General features: G+C 38.7%; 1 protein-coding gene across 4 annotated transcripts in view; it reads right to left on the bottom strand.

Moving 5' to 3' along the window:
* The window catches only part of dock7 (dedicator of cytokinesis 7), a 52,565-nt gene that overhangs the window by 9,183 nt on the left and 22,723 nt on the right, over positions 1–20,659 (bottom strand). The window contains exons 15-39 of one of the 4 annotated variants that reach the window (XM_079245531.1): positions 20,460–20,577; positions 19,903–19,973; positions 17,719–17,857; positions 17,465–17,566; positions 16,700–16,786; positions 15,168–15,399; positions 14,698–14,862; positions 14,445–14,465; positions 13,967–14,136; positions 10,695–10,784; positions 8,589–8,684; positions 8,339–8,479; positions 7,739–7,852; positions 7,380–7,547; positions 7,115–7,254; positions 6,848–7,017; positions 5,439–5,617; positions 5,105–5,287; positions 4,498–4,633; positions 4,107–4,203; positions 2,048–2,144; positions 1,750–1,884; positions 1,470–1,622; positions 1,023–1,181; positions 779–879 (exon numbers count right to left, since the gene is read on the bottom strand). In XM_079245531.1, the coding sequence (XP_079101657.1) occupies positions 779–879; positions 1,023–1,181; positions 1,470–1,622; positions 1,750–1,884; positions 2,048–2,144; positions 4,107–4,203; positions 4,498–4,633; positions 5,105–5,287; positions 5,439–5,617; positions 6,848–7,017; positions 7,115–7,254; positions 7,380–7,547; positions 7,739–7,852; positions 8,339–8,479; positions 8,589–8,684; positions 10,695–10,784; positions 13,967–14,136; positions 14,445–14,465; positions 14,698–14,862; positions 15,168–15,399; positions 16,700–16,786; positions 17,465–17,566; positions 17,719–17,857; positions 19,903–19,973; positions 20,460–20,577 (3,264 nt within the window). Of the gene's footprint in view, positions 1–778; positions 880–1,022; positions 1,182–1,469; positions 1,623–1,749; positions 1,885–2,047; positions 2,145–4,106; positions 4,204–4,497; positions 4,634–5,104; positions 5,288–5,438; positions 5,618–6,847; positions 7,018–7,114; positions 7,255–7,379; positions 7,548–7,738; positions 7,853–8,338; positions 8,480–8,588; positions 8,685–10,694; positions 10,785–12,847; positions 12,938–13,966; positions 14,137–14,444; positions 14,466–14,697; positions 14,863–15,167; positions 15,400–16,699; positions 16,787–17,464; positions 17,567–17,718; positions 17,858–19,902; positions 19,974–20,459; positions 20,578–20,659 lie in introns of all 4 variants that reach the window. The other 3 variants (XM_079245534.1, XM_079245533.1, XM_079245532.1) reach the window with 3 other exon arrangements.

Here is a 20,659-nt window from a genome sequence, read left to right as displayed (position 1 = left end):
AAAGGAAGGGCACGCTCAGAACACTGTAGTTAAAAGTGCTTCTTTCATTTAAGGAAAACTGGCAAGTTAAAGCCTGATCTCCCGAAACCTGTCCCCGAAAAAGTCCTCCGCCTGCTCATTATGTCCTGCATAGACTATTGCAACTCTCTTTATTAAGGCATTGATCAGTTAGCTTTGCAGACTGCAGCTTGCCCAAAACGCTGCGGCACGGTTGCTTACAGGAACACAACGATATGATCATATCACCCCTGTGCTTGCCTCCCTGCATCCAGTTAGGTTTAAGACCCAGTACAAGATTTTATTAATCGCTTTTAAAGCCTTAAATGGATCGGCTCCCTCATACTTATCAGAGTTGTTACACCAGCATGCGCCAGCCGGCACTCGGAGGTCTTCTTCACAGCTCTTACTCAAGGTCCCATTTGCCAGACTTTAATCCAGGGTGACACAGCTTTCTCTGTTGCTGTGGAATAGCCTTCCCCATCACATCAGAGCTGCCCAGTCCGTTTCTGGTTTTAAGTCTGTACTTAAAACCCACTTTTTTACACTGGCATTTGATCGGTCAAACTGCTGTGTTTAATTTTAAATTGTGGAGTGTTGTTGTTTGTTGCTTTATTGTTAAGCACTTTGGGCAGCTGCTGTTGCAAAAATTGTGTTGTGTAAATCAACCTGAACTTGAACATACACAAGAGTTCACAAAGCTAACATGATTTTCATGATTACAGTAGGTGATAAAAAAAAAAAAAAAAAGAAGTTCCTTGGTTATTTATGTAGCCCGTACCTGTACATGAGGTCTACCAACATTTCAGGATCCTCTTGATGTTCCTTCATTTTCACCGTGTCAGACAGGATCATGTGTAGATTAAACACAAGGTCTTGGACCTGTGAATGAGAGTACAGAGCTCAAGATGAAAAGGTTGGCTTCTCAGAAAACACAAAAATATAAAGCCCTGCCTTAGTAATAATAGTTTCAAATAAAAACAGACTAGTTTGATAAGTAGCATTGCCAGTTTAATAATCAGTACCTGGTCTGGGAATGTTGTTTCTCTGAGTTCCAGGTCCTCTTCTGCATAGGTTAGGATGGTCTTCAGAGAGCGACGGAGGAACTCCTCATTAAAATTCTGAGAGGTTCCCACCAGCGAGGACAGAGACATAGTTACCTGCATCTTCACTCTTGCAAAGTTCTGACAGTGAAAAACACAAATAAGAGAAATATAAAAATCATATTCTTATGAGGCTAATAGCTAAGACGGACCAAATGTCCTTCATTCATCGAGACGGAGGTAAATTTTTGATACATTGTGCAGCCCTATAATATATTAAAATATTAAACTTTTTTCTGATATTAATTCAATCACACTAGCAGATCCATGCTAAAAGTCAGAATACACTAACACTAAATTAAAAAAAAATAAATAAATAAATAAAAATCCTGTGACTGAAACGTTTGCGTTGTTAGCTTCGGCACTTACGTTGCCGATCTCAAAATTTTGCCTCATGAGGAGATACAGGGAGGCACTGGCGTGAGATCTGATGGTACTGATGCTACTGCTGCAGCTCCTCAGGAGTCGCAAACACAGATCAGCACATTGCTCAGTTTCCTCCTCGAAGAGCAGTTCTGGAAACTACAAGCGTAGAGTAACACATAAGTTGACGAATAAAAAGTTAAGTAATTCTAAAAGAAAATGCAAAGATATATTTAAATCAGGAACTCTGAATCATAATCATAAATAAACAGGACATTATGCTAACCTTAGACACAAGGGCCCTCTGTGTGGCAAAGCAGTGCTGAAGGTAGAGGGCGCTCTGGTTGCAGGCCATGCTGTGAAGGAGTACTTTCAGTACACCGCCCAGGATACTCTCCTTGGATTCTGTAACTGATACAGTCTGGGGGGAGACGGCCACATAAGAAGGAAACAAGAGGATGAAACAGCAGAGCAGAGGTTGAAAGTCGGAATTTGGATTGTAATACTACATATAGGACACAGAGTGTTTACCTCTAAATCTAACAAAGATTTAAATACTTATCCTTGAGCGTCTACTTATATACCTGTACAATGATTTCCAAAGTATCAAGAATGATTAAGTTGGCCTCAGTTGCAAGGTTGCCATCAATGAGGGCTTCATGCTCCAGCTCCGCTCTTGTCCTACAAATTAAGATACCAGAAAAGTCTCACAAAAAAGAACTTCCAAAGTGTGATGTAGATAATGTGTGTGAAATTTGCATGACCTTTCAATCTACATAATCCACCCATTAACCTTACACCATACAGAAGTGTGAAGATCAAACTGTGATGTACTAAGTGGACTCTCAGCCTAGAACACACTCCTAAATGCTCTGAAAGCACAGCACACAGAATTTTTAGTGGCCCTGCTAAAATACAAGGCTGCACTGTACGGTATCTCTTGGATCCTTACCTTTTGAAATAACCAGTGGTCACAATGTGAGCTAATCCAGTAAGACACATTTAGCCAAAATCTATGCCCTCCATACGCTGAGGGTTAATAAATTTTCAGGAATTAGAGACTATTCTTTTATGTTGATTCAGGATGAAATAATCCATCCAATCTACATGCTAAATGTTGTGAATCTACATGTTACAGAATGTCTATGTTTGACAGTATGAAACTTTATCAGTACTGTTCTTCAGCTATAATGGTACTTATATTGTTCAAAATGGAACAAAAAAAAATAAAATAAAATTAAATAGTTATCTGGATCTATTTTTCCTAGAAGAGCAACCAGAGACACATAAATGGAAACCTCAAAACAAGAAGCATACTGGTTAAAAAGCAAAACAGACCCACAGCAACCACTAACCAACCCCAAGACATGTTACCACGACAGAGGGACTGATGGGCAGGGGATTCAGGGTCATAACCAGGATTCAGGGGGTCTCCGTTGGTGCTTTCATTTGCATGTCAGAACTTTAGAAGTTAAAATGGAAAAGAAAAGAATGCTAAAATGTACCAGTAGCTAAAACATTACTGTCTCACGCCAAATAAATTGAAAATTATTCAAGGATGTGCCTGAAGCTTAAATTAATTACAACAAAGCCGCAAAAAAAGTTATTCATTCATTTCGTTTCCAGTCTAGCTGTCTGACTTCTGACATGCATGATGTTACACCGTTAAGAGGCACTAAAGCGGGGGGTAACTGAAAGCAGCACACAGCAAATGTTGACCATACAGTACCTGACTGATCTGTGACTCCTACATAAACACACAGCAACATGAGAGAACAAATGGATATTAACACAAAAACAAATGCTGATATGGAATTTACAAAAGAACAGAAATTAAATTGTTATTTTTATTTTGGGGGATGACAGGAAGGTGTCATCATCTGAGAGCAAATTAAATATGATGAAAAAAAGTATTAGGTGAAACTGCAAACAGTTTTAGTTGCTGGTAAAACAGTAGCAAGTATAGTCATACTTCAAATATATGAATTCTGTTCCTTTGTAAATCCAAGAAATAATGTTAAAAATAAACAATGGGAAATAAGTTTGTGATGAACATGTGTATAGATATACTTAAATAGCTATTTTTTTGTTGAAAGCCCCTAAGGAAAAACATTTAAACATTACATTTAACATTCAGAAACAGTACATATTGCATTGGTTCATGCTTCCTAATGACTGATTTCAAAAAGGAAAAATAAAATTGGCTGTGGTGGAAAAGTTGATGAATCAACAAGTGCAAAGGGTGACAAAAATGACATACTCAAATTATTATCTGAATGAAGTATGTCAACTATTTGTCATTTTAACCCACCATGCCCTGAAGATGTACTGAAAATGAAAACATATTGGGACTGCTTTATTTAGTTTAACTGCCTCTCTCGTGCACTTGTGCAGTGGTTTAATGGTATCAAGCATCAAATCAGAGCTTTTAGCCATTCAGTTTAATTCACTAAACTCTTCAGACTTGCATATTTTACAATGGACATGAATCTTCATCAAATTTTCTTCTGATTTTCTGCATTTTAAATGATTCTGAACTGAAATATGTGCCTCTGAACAGACTCACTGAAGTTTGGAAAAGGTCCAGAACATTGTTAAAGGTTACTCTATGACAGAAGTGAATAAGTGTTTGAAAGTGCCTACTTGTCCATCCTTTCGCTGTTCTGTCTCCAGTGGGTCATGTCCTTCCTCCATCGGAGATTCTCCTGACTTCCAAAAGCACTGCCAGATGGACTCCGCTCTAAATGGTAAAGAGACATCATTTACTTTCTAATGTAGGCGAAAGAGGTTGTATATACACTGGAACGCTTAACTGATTGTCGATAGCTGTATCTACATCAAAAGACGCATGTGTCTGCACATTTGTTGTCCACACACATGCATGTAAGAGAGAAGCAGGACTGCTGAGTCTTTATTGAAGTCTTTGCATCAAAAATTCATAAGGCTGAGAATTTCCATTACTTTCCAATTGTTCATATGTGTGTCTACTCTTATGTGTATATGCAAGAACAGGTGTTAAAAAGCGTAACCCCACCTAGCTGTCCTCGGCTCCGTCGCACCATTTCCTGTCTGGCTCCAATGCTGCCCAGTATGGCCTCCTCCAGCTTGGCCTTCATATCTTTGGACTTCTTAAAGGTTAGGCTGTTCATGCGTTCAAAGGCCTTCTTCCCCTGCATGGTGAACACAACATGGGCCTTGTATCCATGAAGATGATGATGAGTGGAATACACAGCAGAGAGAACACACAGCAGGAAAGTTATTTGCAGCACACCACACAGCAAGCAAAGCAGGTTAGTGTTGTGAAAGCCAAGGTGCAAGCAGAAAAGAGCAAAAAGCAAACATCCAGCATGGCAGAGAGGCTCCAAAACACATGAAAGGAAAGAAATAACTATAGCATATAGAGCAACAAGTTGACAACTCCATCCAAATAATAGCATTACGTCCAGAAATATTACAGCGGCTAAAACAGTCACTGGTTTTGTAAATGCAAAAAAGGAAACACTAAAGATAAGAACATGCTTCACACCGCGAATGCCCAAACGCTTTGTGTGCTCTTTACAGTATTAAAGTGGTTAATCAATCCAACTTGTCTATATGTAAGTAAACATTTAGCTGTGTTTAGTGTTGATTGTTGTGGCTACCTTATACTCAAAGCAAGAAACACAGAGGTAGAGGAGATCCAGCAGACGGTTGAGCTGGGACACAGACAGGTCTGTGAACCATTTCTGCAGCACCAGCTCATCAGCATTCTTCAAGACCCACAGCAGGCAGATCAGCAGGCTGCGACTGGACTCCGCCGAGAAGCTCCCATGCTGCCGATTAGCCTGGGGAGACAAAAGGGGGCCGATCAGCAGGTACAAGAAGGCAACAGAGGGTGAGAATGGAAATTGTAATATTATGAAGCGAAGCAAGACCCTTCCATTTACACTTGAGTGAATATGACTCTCATTCTGCCCTGTAGAGAATAAAAAATACCTGCGAGTTGAGTAAAAAGCTACTTGGTCGGGACACTGGAGATGTAGTGGAGGTGCCCGCTATTGCCATAGCAACAGTTTGACTGATCAAACTGTTCCCCTCCCCTTCTGCCTCTTCTCCTCCGCTGCCCGATCCTGTTGCCTGAGGACCACCTGGTCGACCCCACTGGTTGTGAGACTCTGTGTGTTTGTTGGGGTGGGACAGAATAGTAGGAAAAGCAACTGATCATACTTTTAACCTTTAATTATGTAGAAGAAGAACTAAAAAAAAAATGTAAAGGATGGAAAGAACTGGGGGGATTTGCAAACATTTCCAAGAACATCATTTTTATGACCTGCTGGCCTGAGCAGACATGTCACTGAGTGTAAGCGGCTAAAACGAGTAAATGACATGAGATAAGCCTGACTGGGGTTAGAGTTTAGCTGGTTCGTTATGTTAGAGGGCAACAAAATCCTTTAAAGCTCAACTGATAACCTTCCAGGTCACAGGAGATGTTGCTATTTAAAGGTCCAAATATAACTGCAGTTGCCTTTTTTAAACACTAAGAAACTCAGTCGGCTCTTCAAATGCTCATTTAACTTTATTTTAAAAACAAATACAGCAGAAAGAGATGTGATAGGCACATTTCACAGTAAAACATAAATGTGTTAAATGCTAATGTAACATGTATGCCACATTGAGTTAAACAGTATAAAGACGACATAAATTATTTTCTATATCATCAAGTAAGTCATTCCTAAACTTCCAGTCTAAAAGTGTAGTACACTTGATTATGAAAGTTTTTTTTCATGCAATCACACCAATGCGTGTTTTGCAGGCATCAAAAGTTATCATTGTTGAATGCAGTGGTTCCCAATCTGGGGGGCCCAGAGTTATCAGAGGGGGGGGCACGGTGAAGCTAAATAAAACTTGTAGTTTTGGCACTGGACAAATTTGTTAATACACTCATAGGAAATGATTATAAATCAACCAGAGTGATTTCAAGTAATGAAAAAAAAAAAAGAACAAACTATGATGGAGCATATCTCTCTTTGCTTGACCAGTAATAGTAATAATCAATGGTGGGTAATAATGAGAACACAGTCTTTTGCATGTACCAAAATATTATCTAATATAATGAGGTATGAAGCCAAACAAGTTACAACACCACTTGGGGACTTTTCATCCTGAATACAAAGAAAAACCCGCAGGTTACTTTAGAAATACTGAAGCAGAAGAATGGATAATAATACTGACGCGGTTTTAATTATAGTTACTTACAATACAGCCACTACAACTAAAGACGCATTTCTGAGTATGTTTGTTTGGTTCATGAGACGGGAGGGGGGGGGGCTCGACATTATTGTCGTCAATGAAAAGGGGGCCCTGCAGAAAAAGTTTGGTTTAAGGTATGTTGTTAAACAAAATACCTGTAAAGTCATGAAGCTGTGGCAGCGTCTCCATGACGATGCCGATGAGAGGCAGGTAAAGCATGGCGACCCGAGCCTTCACCTCAGGATCCGCGTATCGTGGGTCAGAGTCATGGCTGGACAGAAGATTGTGAACAACGCTCACCACTTTCTTATGGAGACCAAACATTCTACAGCCAGGCAAGACAAAAGGAAAAAATATCATCAACAAGAGAAAAGAATCGCATGTACATTGTTTTCATATTTAAACTTCATGATCCTACTAACCCTTCATTATCTGGGTCCAGTATGACTGACAGTTCAGACAGGACTAGTCCTGCCAGATAATGTTGCTCTCTGAACGGGACAGACAGCTCAAACATGTTGGCTATTTTTTGGTCTTGAACATGTGTGGAGAACCCAGAACTCTGTGTTAGGAGGGAGAAAATTCAGACAAAATGTCCATCATTATTGTCTTACTTGCAAGTACTTAACTTGAACTAAAATGTTTGACAAAAACTGCACAGTTTCCCTAAATCTGTAGATCTCTGACCTGTGAGGTTGCTGAAGATACTGATGGGGAAGGCGAGGCAGGTGGGGTGAGCAGGCTGCATGGCAGATTAAGTGTGACATAGTGTTCATGACTGCAAACGATTCTTAGGAAATCAAGCCTCAAAGACTCCAGGGTTGGGTTCTGCAGAGCGTAAAGCTTTGTGGAAACCTAAAGAGGAGAACAAACTGATGTAAAAGTCTCTCAGCACTGTGATTTGTACTTTATCACTTTAAATTTTGAAAAAAATTTAAGCATTTGATGTCCATTTCATATAATTTAGCATGCACAGTCGATATAGGTTTAATATAAAACTTACAGAGACTTGAAGATTCTTTTATAATAATACAAAACAATCGTACCTGTTTCCAATACGCCCTGATTAGGGTGAAGACAAAACCTCGATCCATAACTGACAGCAAGTCATTGAGAAAGAAGGCTAGGCTTGTGTTTAGCCTTTCCACTAGCTCGAGATCCTAAACAGATGAGAAACAAGTCTCAAATCATCTTTTTATTGCATTAGGTACAATCAAGAACATGTTATATTACCATATATTGTGAATCAAGGAAACAAACAAAAAACACTGATACTCCTTTTAAAAATTCAGAAATGATTTCTGCAATTATTCCTCAATGCAACTGGAGAAGTATTTGATTAATTTGATACTAAATATTGTCTGTAAAGTAATAGTGTTCATGTTTGCTTTATACTATATAAATAAGTATATAGTAATGGTATATTAAAGGGGAGGTAGGCTTGCATTAGCTTCCTCCTACTCCCTCTGTAACATAAAATGATCAGTGATTTTCATTGAAGTCTGTACATGGATTATGATTTTGCTTTGAATAAAAACTTTTACTATGTAAATGATGGCTTTTCTTTTTTGATAGAAGTAATTGTTAAAAATATGCTATAAGCTTATTGGTTACACAGTGAACTACTCGACTTAGTCTTGGCTTACCTTCTGGAAGCGAGAGACAATGTCACCAGCGATGGTGCTGACCAAGGCTGTGATGTCATCCATAAAGCGTTCAGGAAAACGATTTTTCCTGGGTGACTCTAAGCGTTCAGTGAAGTAGAGGTGGTGGATAATACTCTTAACCTACAGTTTGAGAGTATATAAGGAGTAAGTCTCAGATTTGTGAAAAAGAAAGGAGCAACAAGACTTACTCTGGTCTATCTAAGAGTTATTTCAAGATTTTGCCTCTTACCATGAGTTCAAAGAAGAACCAGGCCTGTTGCAGGGCACCCTCCCGGACACTTCCACTGCTCACCACCCACTGTAGAGCCAACTCCTCGTGGAAGAGCTGAGTAACAAGTTCACAATACATAAAGACCAAAAGGTGTAGAGGGAAGGATGGAGACAGAAAGGAAAACAGAATGCTATACAGCCAGATGGAGAAAATATGAGCTGCCTCCAGAAGTATTTCATGCTTGTTCTCACAACAGAACTAAATCTACATCCTTTTACACTGGAAACAAGAACCCAAACCACACTAATGTAGGATAGAATACTTAAGAAATTTCAACTGGTTATAAATGTTTTTTGACATTGTATGCAAAGATAAAATAAATAAATGAAGAGATTCTACAGCTTTTTGATACATCGAATCAGATTTAAAACCCGGTTTGTGGCCCTTTGCTGCATGTCATAACTCTCTCTTTCTTACCCCCTTTCCTGTCTAGCAATTTATAATAGAGGCTACTAGAACCCAAAAAAAAAAAAAAAAAAAAAAAAAGGAAAATACATTAATAAATAAAAGTCCTGGTCTTCTCAACTTGGAGCTAGGACCCAGAGTAATAATGATTAACAACGGCTACAATCTCTACATTAAAAAACAAAACAATCCAGTAAAGCTTCTGCTCCCCTACACTGGATTATATTTAAGTACAACATAAGATCAGGTGTAATGATTCCCGTTATCAACTACAAACATATGTTAAAATAAATAAATATGTATAAACACAAAAAAAAAGTTTCTGCACAAGAAAGTTGTGCTTTTTCCTATTTCTTTTTTACAGTGCAGATATAATAATAACCTATTGTGTATTTAATAGTAAGATCAAATATAGTCTGGCTAACACAATTTTTTGTCTGGTAAGCCTTCCCTCATTGTTTTTGACATGTGATTTAAAAAAAAAAAAGAAGAAAGGGATTTATAATTAAATTGGAAAAGCTCTACATAAAAATAATCTACTGTTGACCTTTTTAATTTGAAGGGAAACATTTGTCATGTACACTCTCAGGCCACTTTTAGGTCCACATGTTTAATTGCTTGTTAGCACAAATAGGTAATAATCATATGAAATGGCAGCAACTTTGTATGTTTAGTCATGCAGACATGATCAAAACAACTTCCTGAAGTTCAAACCAAGCATCACAAGTGGGAAGAAAGAAGATTTAAGTTACTTTGACTGTGGCTGGTTGTTGGTGTCAGACATGCTGGAATGAATAGAAGCTGCAGATCTACTGGGATTTTCACACACACCCATCTCTAGGGTTTACAGAGACTGGCCTGAAAGTGAAATACCCAGTGAGCAGCAGCTGTCTAGATGGGTGCCACTCCTGTCAGTTAAGGCCAGAAAACAATTTGTACAGTCCCGAACAAAATCAGACAGCAGGAGATTGGAAAATGTTGCTTGGTCTGATGAATCTTGATTTCAGCAGCAAAAATTCAAATGGTGCACAAGAGAAGCCCTCATATCAATCTGTGCCACAAAGAATTAAGGCAGTCTGAAGGCAAAAGAAAAAGTGAACCTAGGGCTTGGTCCTTATTACTACCAAGCTGGAACAGTGTTATTAGTAACCTGCTGTACCTAATAAAGTGGCCGGTGAGTGTATACACATTAGAGAATAATAAACTAGTCTGCTTAGGAAGGCTGATGTGAATAAAAAGTTGCTGAGAATAATCTCTTGTTTGATATTTATAACTTTTAAAAATAATGTGCTAATTTGTAGAACGAACCCCCTTTTGCATTTTTGTTCAATATTTCCGGTGGGATCATTGCAGGTGATTGAAAAACAGTCTTTGAATGTCTTTGAGAGAGCTGTTCACAACAAATGAAGACTTCCCAGACCATGTGGATACAGCTCACTGTACCTCACGGTCAGCATTAGCCAGACTGAAACCCACATTTAAAGCTCCTCCACATAATAAAAAATAAGGCAGAGCAGTGACATACAGCATTCAGCAAGACTCCACAACAACCAAATACGACAATAACCAATCCAGAGGCACACATCCACAAACAGGACAGTGAGGAGGTGAATAAGAGGAGGGTTGGGTTGGCTCCTCCCCCAGTGCAAGTGGCTCTACCTTTTTTGTGGGTAACCGTCCTGTTAAAGTTTGCAAGAAACTGGCGCTCTCAGTGTGCGAAGACATGCGATTGCCACAGCGCTCCATGGCCTATGAGTGGGATGAATGGAACGGTGACAGCAAGGTTAGTGGAGGAGCAACAGGAGTGTGGGGTTACTCCTCAGCACACAGGCAGTTGTGTGTGCTGAGTGACACACACCCCCACACAGACATGCATAAAAAACACGATTTTGTGATCTGTTGCACAAACATTTCACACATGAAGACACAAAACACTCAGACACTGGAAAGGGCCACAACATTGAATTGTTGTTCCCGAACTCTAAAAAGGTAGAGATGCAAAATGACTTCATACAGGGCCATGCAAACCAATTACTTCTTATCTTTCCACAAATTTACAGCCAACTGCTTGATGAAGCAAAGTTTCACATCTCTCCTGGTGAATCTAACACTGCAGAAACACACAACAGCAAAAAGGAAGACTACCCTACAATGTCAAAGGCTACATTACTGGTAGATGGGTCATCTAGTTGCCTTTCTATGATTGTAAAGATACTATTTAATCTCGATGTGTAAATCAAAAATGTGTCATGTCATGAAAACTTAAAATGACAGAAGACATAACGGCACATGAAAATGTAAGGTGAAATACAGACCTCACACATGTTGATACAAATTCACACTCACAAATACACCATTCTTCAGTGACAAGAGTGAATGGTTAAGTGGGGTTAGAGACATGTAGGTAAACTGGCTGAGAGCAGATGAAATCCAAAAGGAAGAAAAGGAAAAAATAAATCAAGGAAATTTAAAAAAAAAAAAAACAAAAAAAAAACAAAACATAGCCTGGTAACGATGGAAATGATTTCTAACACTCCTCGTTTTCTCCATCATCCCAACAATCAACATCTTTGTGAAAAATATACAGAAAAATTGCGTCTCAGCTTCATGTTTAGCACTAACTGATGGCCGTACTGTAAACTTTTAACAGTCAGTAAACCATCATGGACAGAAAAGAAGGTTAAAATCTAAAGAATGATTACAATCTATAAATGGTCTCCAATCAAAACTTGTGGATCTACATGGTGTTTAATGTGGGGGATGAGAAAAAGAGGCGTGAGAATCAGAGTTGTTAAGCACAGACAGTTGACATCTGCGACTTATTTCCACACATATCATTAACATGTGTCCTGAGTTATCCAATCATAAGTGCACTGCTCTTACTCTATAATTTCCCACCTGACAAATTAAAATGTCTCCGCTTTTATTTAAGTAATCTCCTGTGATCTGAGCTCACTTGCCTGTCGCATATTTCAAGAGATAGACTCTTTAAACGATCCAATATTGAAACCCTGCACGTTCTTCACCCTCATAGCTCAGTAAATTAAATAATTTTTTCTTCAGTTATCATCTCGACCTGCCTTGATACATTACTGAAGGCCCAGTCATTTGATTTATAACCTTTTAAAGTGATTCTCCTCACATTATTTGATCCAAGGTGAAAGTAACAATGGCAACAGAACCTGGTGCATGACTGCCAAACAAGTTACTTCAAACTAATGGAAAACAAGACCATATTGTAGTGATCATATCGCATTGACAGTCTTCACTGTTAACCCAGACTACATCGAATGTGATCTGAAAGTGGGTCTTAATAAATCATATAGAAATCACATCAGTACTTAGAATCGCTTACTTATGATCCAATTACTAAAGATACATGTTAACTGCATGTGTGAACAAGGCTTAACGTGACAGTAGGAGGGTCATGGAGGCGGCTGTGACTCCCATGTGTGGGATCATGGAAGGGTGTGATTTAAAGTTTACAAGAATGCTGTAATATTGTGTAGTTTTGGTCTTTTATGGCTTTGTGTTATGCTAGCAACACTGCTCAAGGCTTATAAAGGTCTTGAAGGTTGTAGTATGGTATCATTCTAGCAAAAAGTGGTCATCAGTGGTGATATAAAAACACTCAGTAAGTGGCTTCATGAGTGAGGATATAAAATCAAATCAAATGGGGATACTTTCCTATCAGTGACTCAAGCAAAGAACACAAAAAAACCAAAACTCCAAATATTCCAGTATCCATTGAGTGTGAATAAGGTTATTTTTGTAGTGAGGTAAAGTTGAGGACGGGGCATTCATAAAACCACCTGCATGGTTTCTGGAGCGGACCCGGGGCTGGATCCCCAGGGGGCACTACAGCCCATCGTGTGCACCCACGAGTTGGAGCGGTCTAAGCCCTAGGGGTGCCAAGGTCAAAGGACACAAGGCAGGCAGGAAGCAAGGGAACAAGCGAGCAGCACGGGGGAAGGAGGAGGGAAGGAATAATGACAAGTTAAAGAGGTTCAGAGGTCATGATTGCTGGAAGATGCCAAGGCTCCAAAAAGGTTAGCTGTCAGTAAATCAAAATCAAAATCAGCACCACAAAGGAGCAAAGCACATAGGTTATCTCTCCCTTTCTCACTGTGAGCAAAAATAACTTCCCCTCCCTCAGAGACAAGAAAAGAAAGGTTTTGTTGAACATTAGAGGAAAAGAGAACATTCATCAAAAGGGGGCTGCATCCATCAAATCATGGTTACAAGTACAGCAAGACCATTAGAAAGGCACATTACATCACTCACTCACTGCTCATGTGTTTTCTGAGTTAAATGAAAAATGCTTGAAGTGAAATAAAAATCATCATACAGGACAGAATACATGAGAACAGATGAATAAAATAAAAACAAGGAAGTAAAAGATCGAAACTATGCCACAGTTAAGGTATGAACCAGTTTTACTGATTAAAAAAGTTCAATCCAAGAAATGCTTTTCACTGCCTACACACACACAAAGCATAGTTTGTGCATGCGCCAGTGAGTAACAGGTTGACGTTACAGCGGTTACAGATAAGATGTCCAGGCTTATGTTTACGTATTGGCTATACAGTTGACAAGCTGATAAAAACTCCACAGGGTCACAATGCACATGGATGCTTCCCCATTATGTAGGTTAAGAGATGCACACTGTCGAAACAGACTAAACTAAAATACTTTACAATTCACTGAGAGCTGCTCGATTACAGCAATGTTAAATGATTAACGATGATATCTATCATCGACGTGCAGTGTGGACAAGCCAAAAAGTACTTAGGGTTAAGTGCCCAAAGGCTCCTGTGTTTTACATCAGGACCACACCTAACACACTGAGCACTCATGTTTTTTATACAAAATCTGCTGAACAAGTAGAACTGAGATGAAGGCAGTAACAGGCTCCCGTCTGATGACCTTACCTTGCTGCCAATTATGGAGCGAACTTCATCGTCTGGAGATGTGGGCGTGCCTGATATGTCAGGGTTGCTGTTGCTAAGGCTGCGGGAGCGGTTAAGGTTGAGGCTGGCTGGTCGAACAGCTGAGCGAGCCATGGTGGCATAATGAACAGAACCCCCCAATCCTCCAGGACCTGGGACAACACACAAAGGATGAAAAATGTAAATTGGGATGTGATAAGGGGTGCCAGAGCACTATACTAAACAGTTTTGAACTTGCAACCCAAGAGCGATGAATACATATAACTACTAAACAAAAATGACAGTATAAAGAAGGAAGTCTGCAGAGGCACTGGATGGTTTATGAAGTAAAGAAATACGTTCTATCACACAACAAATACTCATCCACAGCATCAACAGCCAGAAGCAGAAACTGTCATTTTTATTTCAAAGTAGAACAACTGTACACAGATTAAGACAAACAGTAGTGGCACATATCTACCTGTTTGGGGTGTGTTGGAGTCTGTGTTGGGCAGGCAGAGGACAAAATGGTTTTGGGAGGGGGAAAAAAAACCGCAAAAGATAAAAAATAGAAGTAAAATTATGACAGGCAGGTTTTGGTAACAGATGATCAGTGAGGGTGAGCTGGGCGTTGGATGAAGTTAACTCAAGAAAAGTAAAAAAAAAAAAAAAAAAGAAAACAAAAAACATAAAAAAAGGAAAAAGAAACTTTAACTGTATTGACTGTATAATACCTGGTGATGGAGAATTGGGGTCGGTGCTGGGCAGACGGAACACATAGTGAATGTAAGATGACAGCAGGCTGTTGCGACTGTGCATGTCCTGGCTGGTGTCCAAGTATTTATGAAGCCGGTTCACTACGGATGTCATGACCTCAAAGGATGCTTGACCCAGATTGACTAAACACACACACACACACACACACACACACACACACACACACACACACACACACACACACACACACACACACACACACACACACACACACACACACACACACACAAACAAGAGCACTTGGTGTTAGCACTGTGTGTGCATTACACTGACAACTGTTAAAAAACACACTGCAAATGCAATAAACGGTGGACTTTACACTGTAGAGGTCAGAAAAACACACCTTTACATAACCTTTTATAACTAAAGGTAGTTCAAATATTAAAGTTGCTACTAAAATAAGTGTCAAGTGTGTTGAGACTCGTACCAATCTGTCCAGCAATGACTGGTGGCCGAACCACAAGCAGGACCAGCTTGTCAAGTAAAAGGTGAAGGAATCGAACCACTGGTTCAAGCTGGGAGGAGTTGAGTGCTGCAATGCTGGATTTCAGCTCAGCCTCCAGGTTGTTTTCCATGATCCGCATGTCTCCTATCCTGACTGGGAACATGTGCTCATCCAAAGCATGTACCAAAGCAAAGAACTTATCCAGGTACTGGTCCTGGGGAGGGAAATTGAGAAAGATAGGGGTGAAAAAAAATAATAAGAAAAGTAAGAGTGACATATTTCATGAGGAAACTAGAAAAGCACTCGAAGGATGCGGGCCCCTCCTAGGAGCTCATTTCTATCCATATTGTGATTTCTATTTTTTTGTTACAATATAGACCAACATTCATTTTCTATGGAAACAATCTGAGAATCCTAGATTCTTTCATTATCGATTTACAGTGTCTTGGCTAAATAGTGGTGTTTGTTTCATCTTTATATCTTATTTTATTCTCTTGCATTGATGAAAATTTCAAAGATCCCCCATTTTTTCCTCTGCTGTATCGTTTTATCCATAATTTTGCCAGGTTCCACATCTATCTTTTATTTTATATCGTGTAAAACCTGTTGGGAACTTCTCCAGTATTTCTAATTTAATGGAATCTAAGCTCAACCAAAGCCAATTTTCAGAAAAAAAAAAAAAAATCAAGAAAGTCCATCAAGCAGTTTTTGCATCCATTTGCTAATAAACAAACAGTCAAATATGCACTGGCAAAAACATAATGTCCGCCACTTCTGTTGTAGCGGTTACAAAGAAAGAGAAGAAATAAGATGTTGGGAAAAAATTGAAGACAGGAGACTGATACAACAGAGATGGAGAGGAAAAGGGCAGAAAAGAAATAGTAACCGGCTTAAACAAAACACAAGTGTGTTAAAGCTGAAGGAAAATAAAGAATAACATGGAGAAGAAACAAAAAAAAAAAACAACAAAGACACGCTTCTCTCTTTACTTCTTTTTAAGTCGACAATTTGGCTCACAGATAAAAACTGCAAAACGAACATTACAACAAGAACACAGGAGAATCCAGAGACTCTAATCTGTGCCAGGATTTATGAGCACATTAGTCTCAGTGAGGCTCCTAAGAACCTCAGTCAAACCTTCCTTACCACAGCTACACAAAGATGGAGTAGACCTCAGTAAATTTCTGGCAAGGTAGGATTCGCCCACTAATGAACGAGTGTCAGAAAGGAATTACTGTCTAAATGTGATAAAATATAGTGGTTGTAACTTCTAACTTTAATTAAAATTCAATTTTATTATCTGAGATTATGAGAAAATTTGTTCTACAGTGACTTCTATGACAGTGAAGCTGCTTTTTTTATATGCGATGAGTTCATTATTCAAGACTACGGATAAAAAGTATGCAGATGATAACAACTGGTTAAGTCAAATTGTAAACAGATGAGAAGTTCAGCAGTACAAACCCGAAATATCCACCAAACTACTGTAAAGTTGCTGCACAGAGTAATGTTACCTGTGTGTGGATGGTTGAAACCGTCACTACTTCCACATTGAATACACCTCGATGGTTGTCTACCCACTTCATTCCAGGGAGAGGGACCTGAAATGCAGTAATAGTCAAGTAAATACAGGCTGCACTGGTGAGATGAAAAGACAATAAAAGATTGGGAGCCAGGATAGACATCTGTTATTACATCATGCAAAGCCGGCTCAAAGAGAAATTCCTCAAATCTTTGTAAGAAAAAAAATCAACAAAATTTTGTTTTGTCATTTAATATATTAAAGAAAGCTGACATGTTTTGCAGTCTTTTATGGACGAACAACTGTGAACTCAGCACAGTACCTTTACTGACTATTTTTTTCCATTGTTGTGCAATACATAATTTTTTTTCTTGGCTTGACGCATTCACATCTAAGGTTCCCCTTTATAAAGTACTTATAAGGGTGAGTTTCAGTCTCTTAAAGCCAAAAGGGTTTTCAGAAAAGCTTAACAGAACTGTTAATATTCCATGAAAACTTTGCCAACTTCTACAGACACCAGACATGAAACAAAAAGCATCTGAAAGCCAAAGTTTTTGACTTTTGTAATAAAAAGCAACTTTTTCCCAACATGTTTATATTATAATAAAAAATAAAGTGAGACAGTAAGTGGTTATGACTCAAACCAGTGATATTTTTTTTTTTTTAAAAACTTTGGGAGATATGTGCGCATGTTGCAGACAGTCAACACACAATGAATTGTTTGTTCCTTCTAAAAATATTTTGTTCGATAGCTTACATCTGGGGAGAGAACAGAGTACGACTGTGGTGGCTTCTCAAGCGACACAGGCAGACAGAAGTGTCCCGTTCGCAGACGTCCATTTTGCAACATGGGGATCCACTATATAGGGGAACATTAGGTAAATAAAACAATTTAATTGCGGCTTGTGGTGACACGAATGTGTACATTTTCACCTAGCAACAGCAACAATAGCAACAGTGCAGTATATACAACCAGAGTACAAATGTGTACACTAGTGTAGTTTTACCTACCGTGTATCCCACAGGAGTCTCCAGAGGTGTATTCTGCTTCTGCTGACAGCTGATGTGGTAAAAGGTGAAGAGAATGTGATGGTGGTCGGACAGAGAGGCAGGCAGCTTGATCTTGACCTCATCGTGAAAGTCAGGAGATCTGCAGTAGTTAAGAAAATTAATGTAAAAGATTGTCCCACAACAGTGTTAAACTAAACCAGTTGATATTCCGAGGAAGATTAAAATCAAAAAGAGACTTTCATGTAAGTGACAAATGTATTATATTTTTGTTTCATTTCTGCACCCATCCCAAGAGTCAAGAAAGCCAATCCATACCAACCAACTCGGGAAATGATCTGCTTATCAATCATCTGAAACCAGCCTGATCTGAAATACCTGCTCCAGGATGCTGTAACTCCAACTCTACTAGTCAATCTTATGAAGTTATCTTTTTTTTTCTTTTCTTTTTAACAATAGAGGCCCAGTGTATTAAAGGTAGGCTAATTAACAGGTTTCATACATTCCTCATAATGAACGCTTGTGTGTTTGACAGAAAGAGGGTAACGAGTGAACCAAAACACACCATTCTGAAAACTGCAGGATGTGGGCTTTTTTTACTTTATAATGTGAGCCACCAAACCAATATTATTTTCAATTAAATTTAAGCCAAACCTAGTCACTCATTTTGCCAAACATGAGCAGTTTAAGCTGCCATGTTGACGTCTTTTCATTTTGATGCATTTACATTTCCCAAAATGGAGTGGACTTTCTGATCAACGGACGAGGATTAAAATCAAAAAGGCTGATGACAATGTGCCCCTTTCAAGACACAAAAAATAAAACCCACAGTGGTTGTTTTATTATGGCCCATTATGAAAACAATTATGAACGTTCAAAAAAATAATAACTAATTGGGTTCACATAGCAACATGTCTGGAAGTACAAACAGGAAAACTATGAAGAGCCTGCAGATTTGCATTCATCCACATATGACTTGGCAATCTTGGTCTCAAGGCACAGCAGGAGGTCATCTTGGTATCCAAGTGATCTAAAAAGAGACATAACCTAACACATCATAGTTTATTTCAGCTGAATTCTTTAAGGTCCCACAGGAAGAAACTTTCTCAGCAGAGCAATGCTCAGAAACAAACAGCCTACGACTGGAGCGGGCCCATCAACAAATCCACTAGGGCTGACTCCAGCATGGAAACAACCCAAACTGTTTAAAGGGTTCACAGAAGGCCACATTTCTCATGGGAACAATTATGTGCTTCTGGATCAGAAAAGGACAAAAACCCTGGAGAATGAACACTATGAGCAACTTTTATTCTTGTGATTAAAAAATCAGGATTTTGGCTGGGCATGCTACAAGGAAGCAAAGATCATAACTTCATGATTTACAAACCATTTCTTTAGATAATTATACCATCTTTAACTTCTAGCACTTCTTCTCTTTATTTTGAGCAGAAATTTGTGCCAGAAACAATTTATCCCAAAAATAATGACACGGATCATTTTGAAGTCTAGATGGAGTTGTTACATATTTGTGGTCTTTAAAGCTCTGAAGCATTGTGTAAAACCACAAACACAAAAAGGCAAAACTCCAGTTAAGTAAGAATACATGATGTTTACAACTATGCATGGAAACCAATGTTCACTTACAGTTTTAAAGAGTAAATTAATTCCTACATATATTTGTTTTGTTTTTGTTTGTTTTTTGTTTGTTTGCTAAGTTTTTGTTTCAGTTGAGGCACCCACCCATGAAGATGTTCACAACTTATACTCAAGACACATTAAACATGTTCAAATAAGATTGTTTAGGACAACACTTTTGACTACTAGGGGTGGGAAAAACTTGACTGCTAGAAGTCAAATTAAAAAAATCCAATAAAAAAATTGAGTATTGGGATTTTTTTTTTCTCCACAATTTTAATATGGTTTTTTTCCCCCATTAAAGATCTTTTTTTTTTTGACTCGCAAAAAAGTTTTGCACATTTTTTTTGTTTTGTTTTTAATCTACAAAAATCGGCAATATCGAAGAATCGTGAGAATCGCAATTTAAATCGAATCGGCACCCAAAAAATCGGAATCGAATCAGGACAAAAGCATATCGTCACAGCCCTATTGACTAGATTCTTCCATCAGGGTGAATATGTTAACAGTATGTTATCATTATTGAACAAAAAGTTACCAAAAATCACTCACCTATTATGGTATACCACAGCAGTGTAGGCCTCTTTATAGAAATCAGCACAGCTTGACTTTCCAAATATTACCTAAAGAATAAATTTACTTTCAGATGGCATGTTGAAACAAATAATGAATTAATACAAGCCCAACCTTTGCAGAATAATGCACCCCGGCAATTGCAATAAAACCTGTTAACAGACTAAAAAAATAAACAGATACATGACCCAGAAGAAATGTCACTCCTCCCAAGAACTGAAGCATTTAAGAGAAAGCGTAAAGAGTTGACCGAGCGGGACCCCTACGGTGAATATTCAATCTCCCTGCTACATTAGCTAAGCTACCAGAGGGCAGAGTCTGGGCCCACAAAGGATCTCTAAGCTCCAGATCTGGACTGGCCGCATGAAGGGGCCAAAACCCTGGAACCAAACTTTTGACCCTTAAGAAAGTCAGAAGTACTCCTGACAAAAATATCTATGAAGGTTAAAGTCAAAAGCTGTTAATAAGGATAAGATAAAGCTAAGATATTACATTTATAGAAAGGATGTCTGAACTGACAGAATTGAATGGCATACCGGCATTGCATTGTTTGGATCTTCTCCATTCATGAATTGCACTTTCACTGTGATGTTGCGGGCAGAACCTTGGCGATTGGCAAAGTTAAGACTCTGAGGGTTCACATACAGCAGATTCCTGAAAGACAGAAAATTCAGACTCATTTCTCATTTCAGAACATAATTCTGAACCACAGAACCACAGAATCCAGTCGGGACAT

Source organism: Telmatherina bonti (assembly GCF_933228915.1).
Source record: "Telmatherina bonti genome assembly, chromosome: 8".
Lineage (NCBI taxonomy): Eukaryota > Metazoa > Chordata > Actinopteri > Atheriniformes > Telmatherinidae > Telmatherina > Telmatherina bonti.
This window is presented reverse-complemented; position numbering and strand designations above follow the sequence as displayed.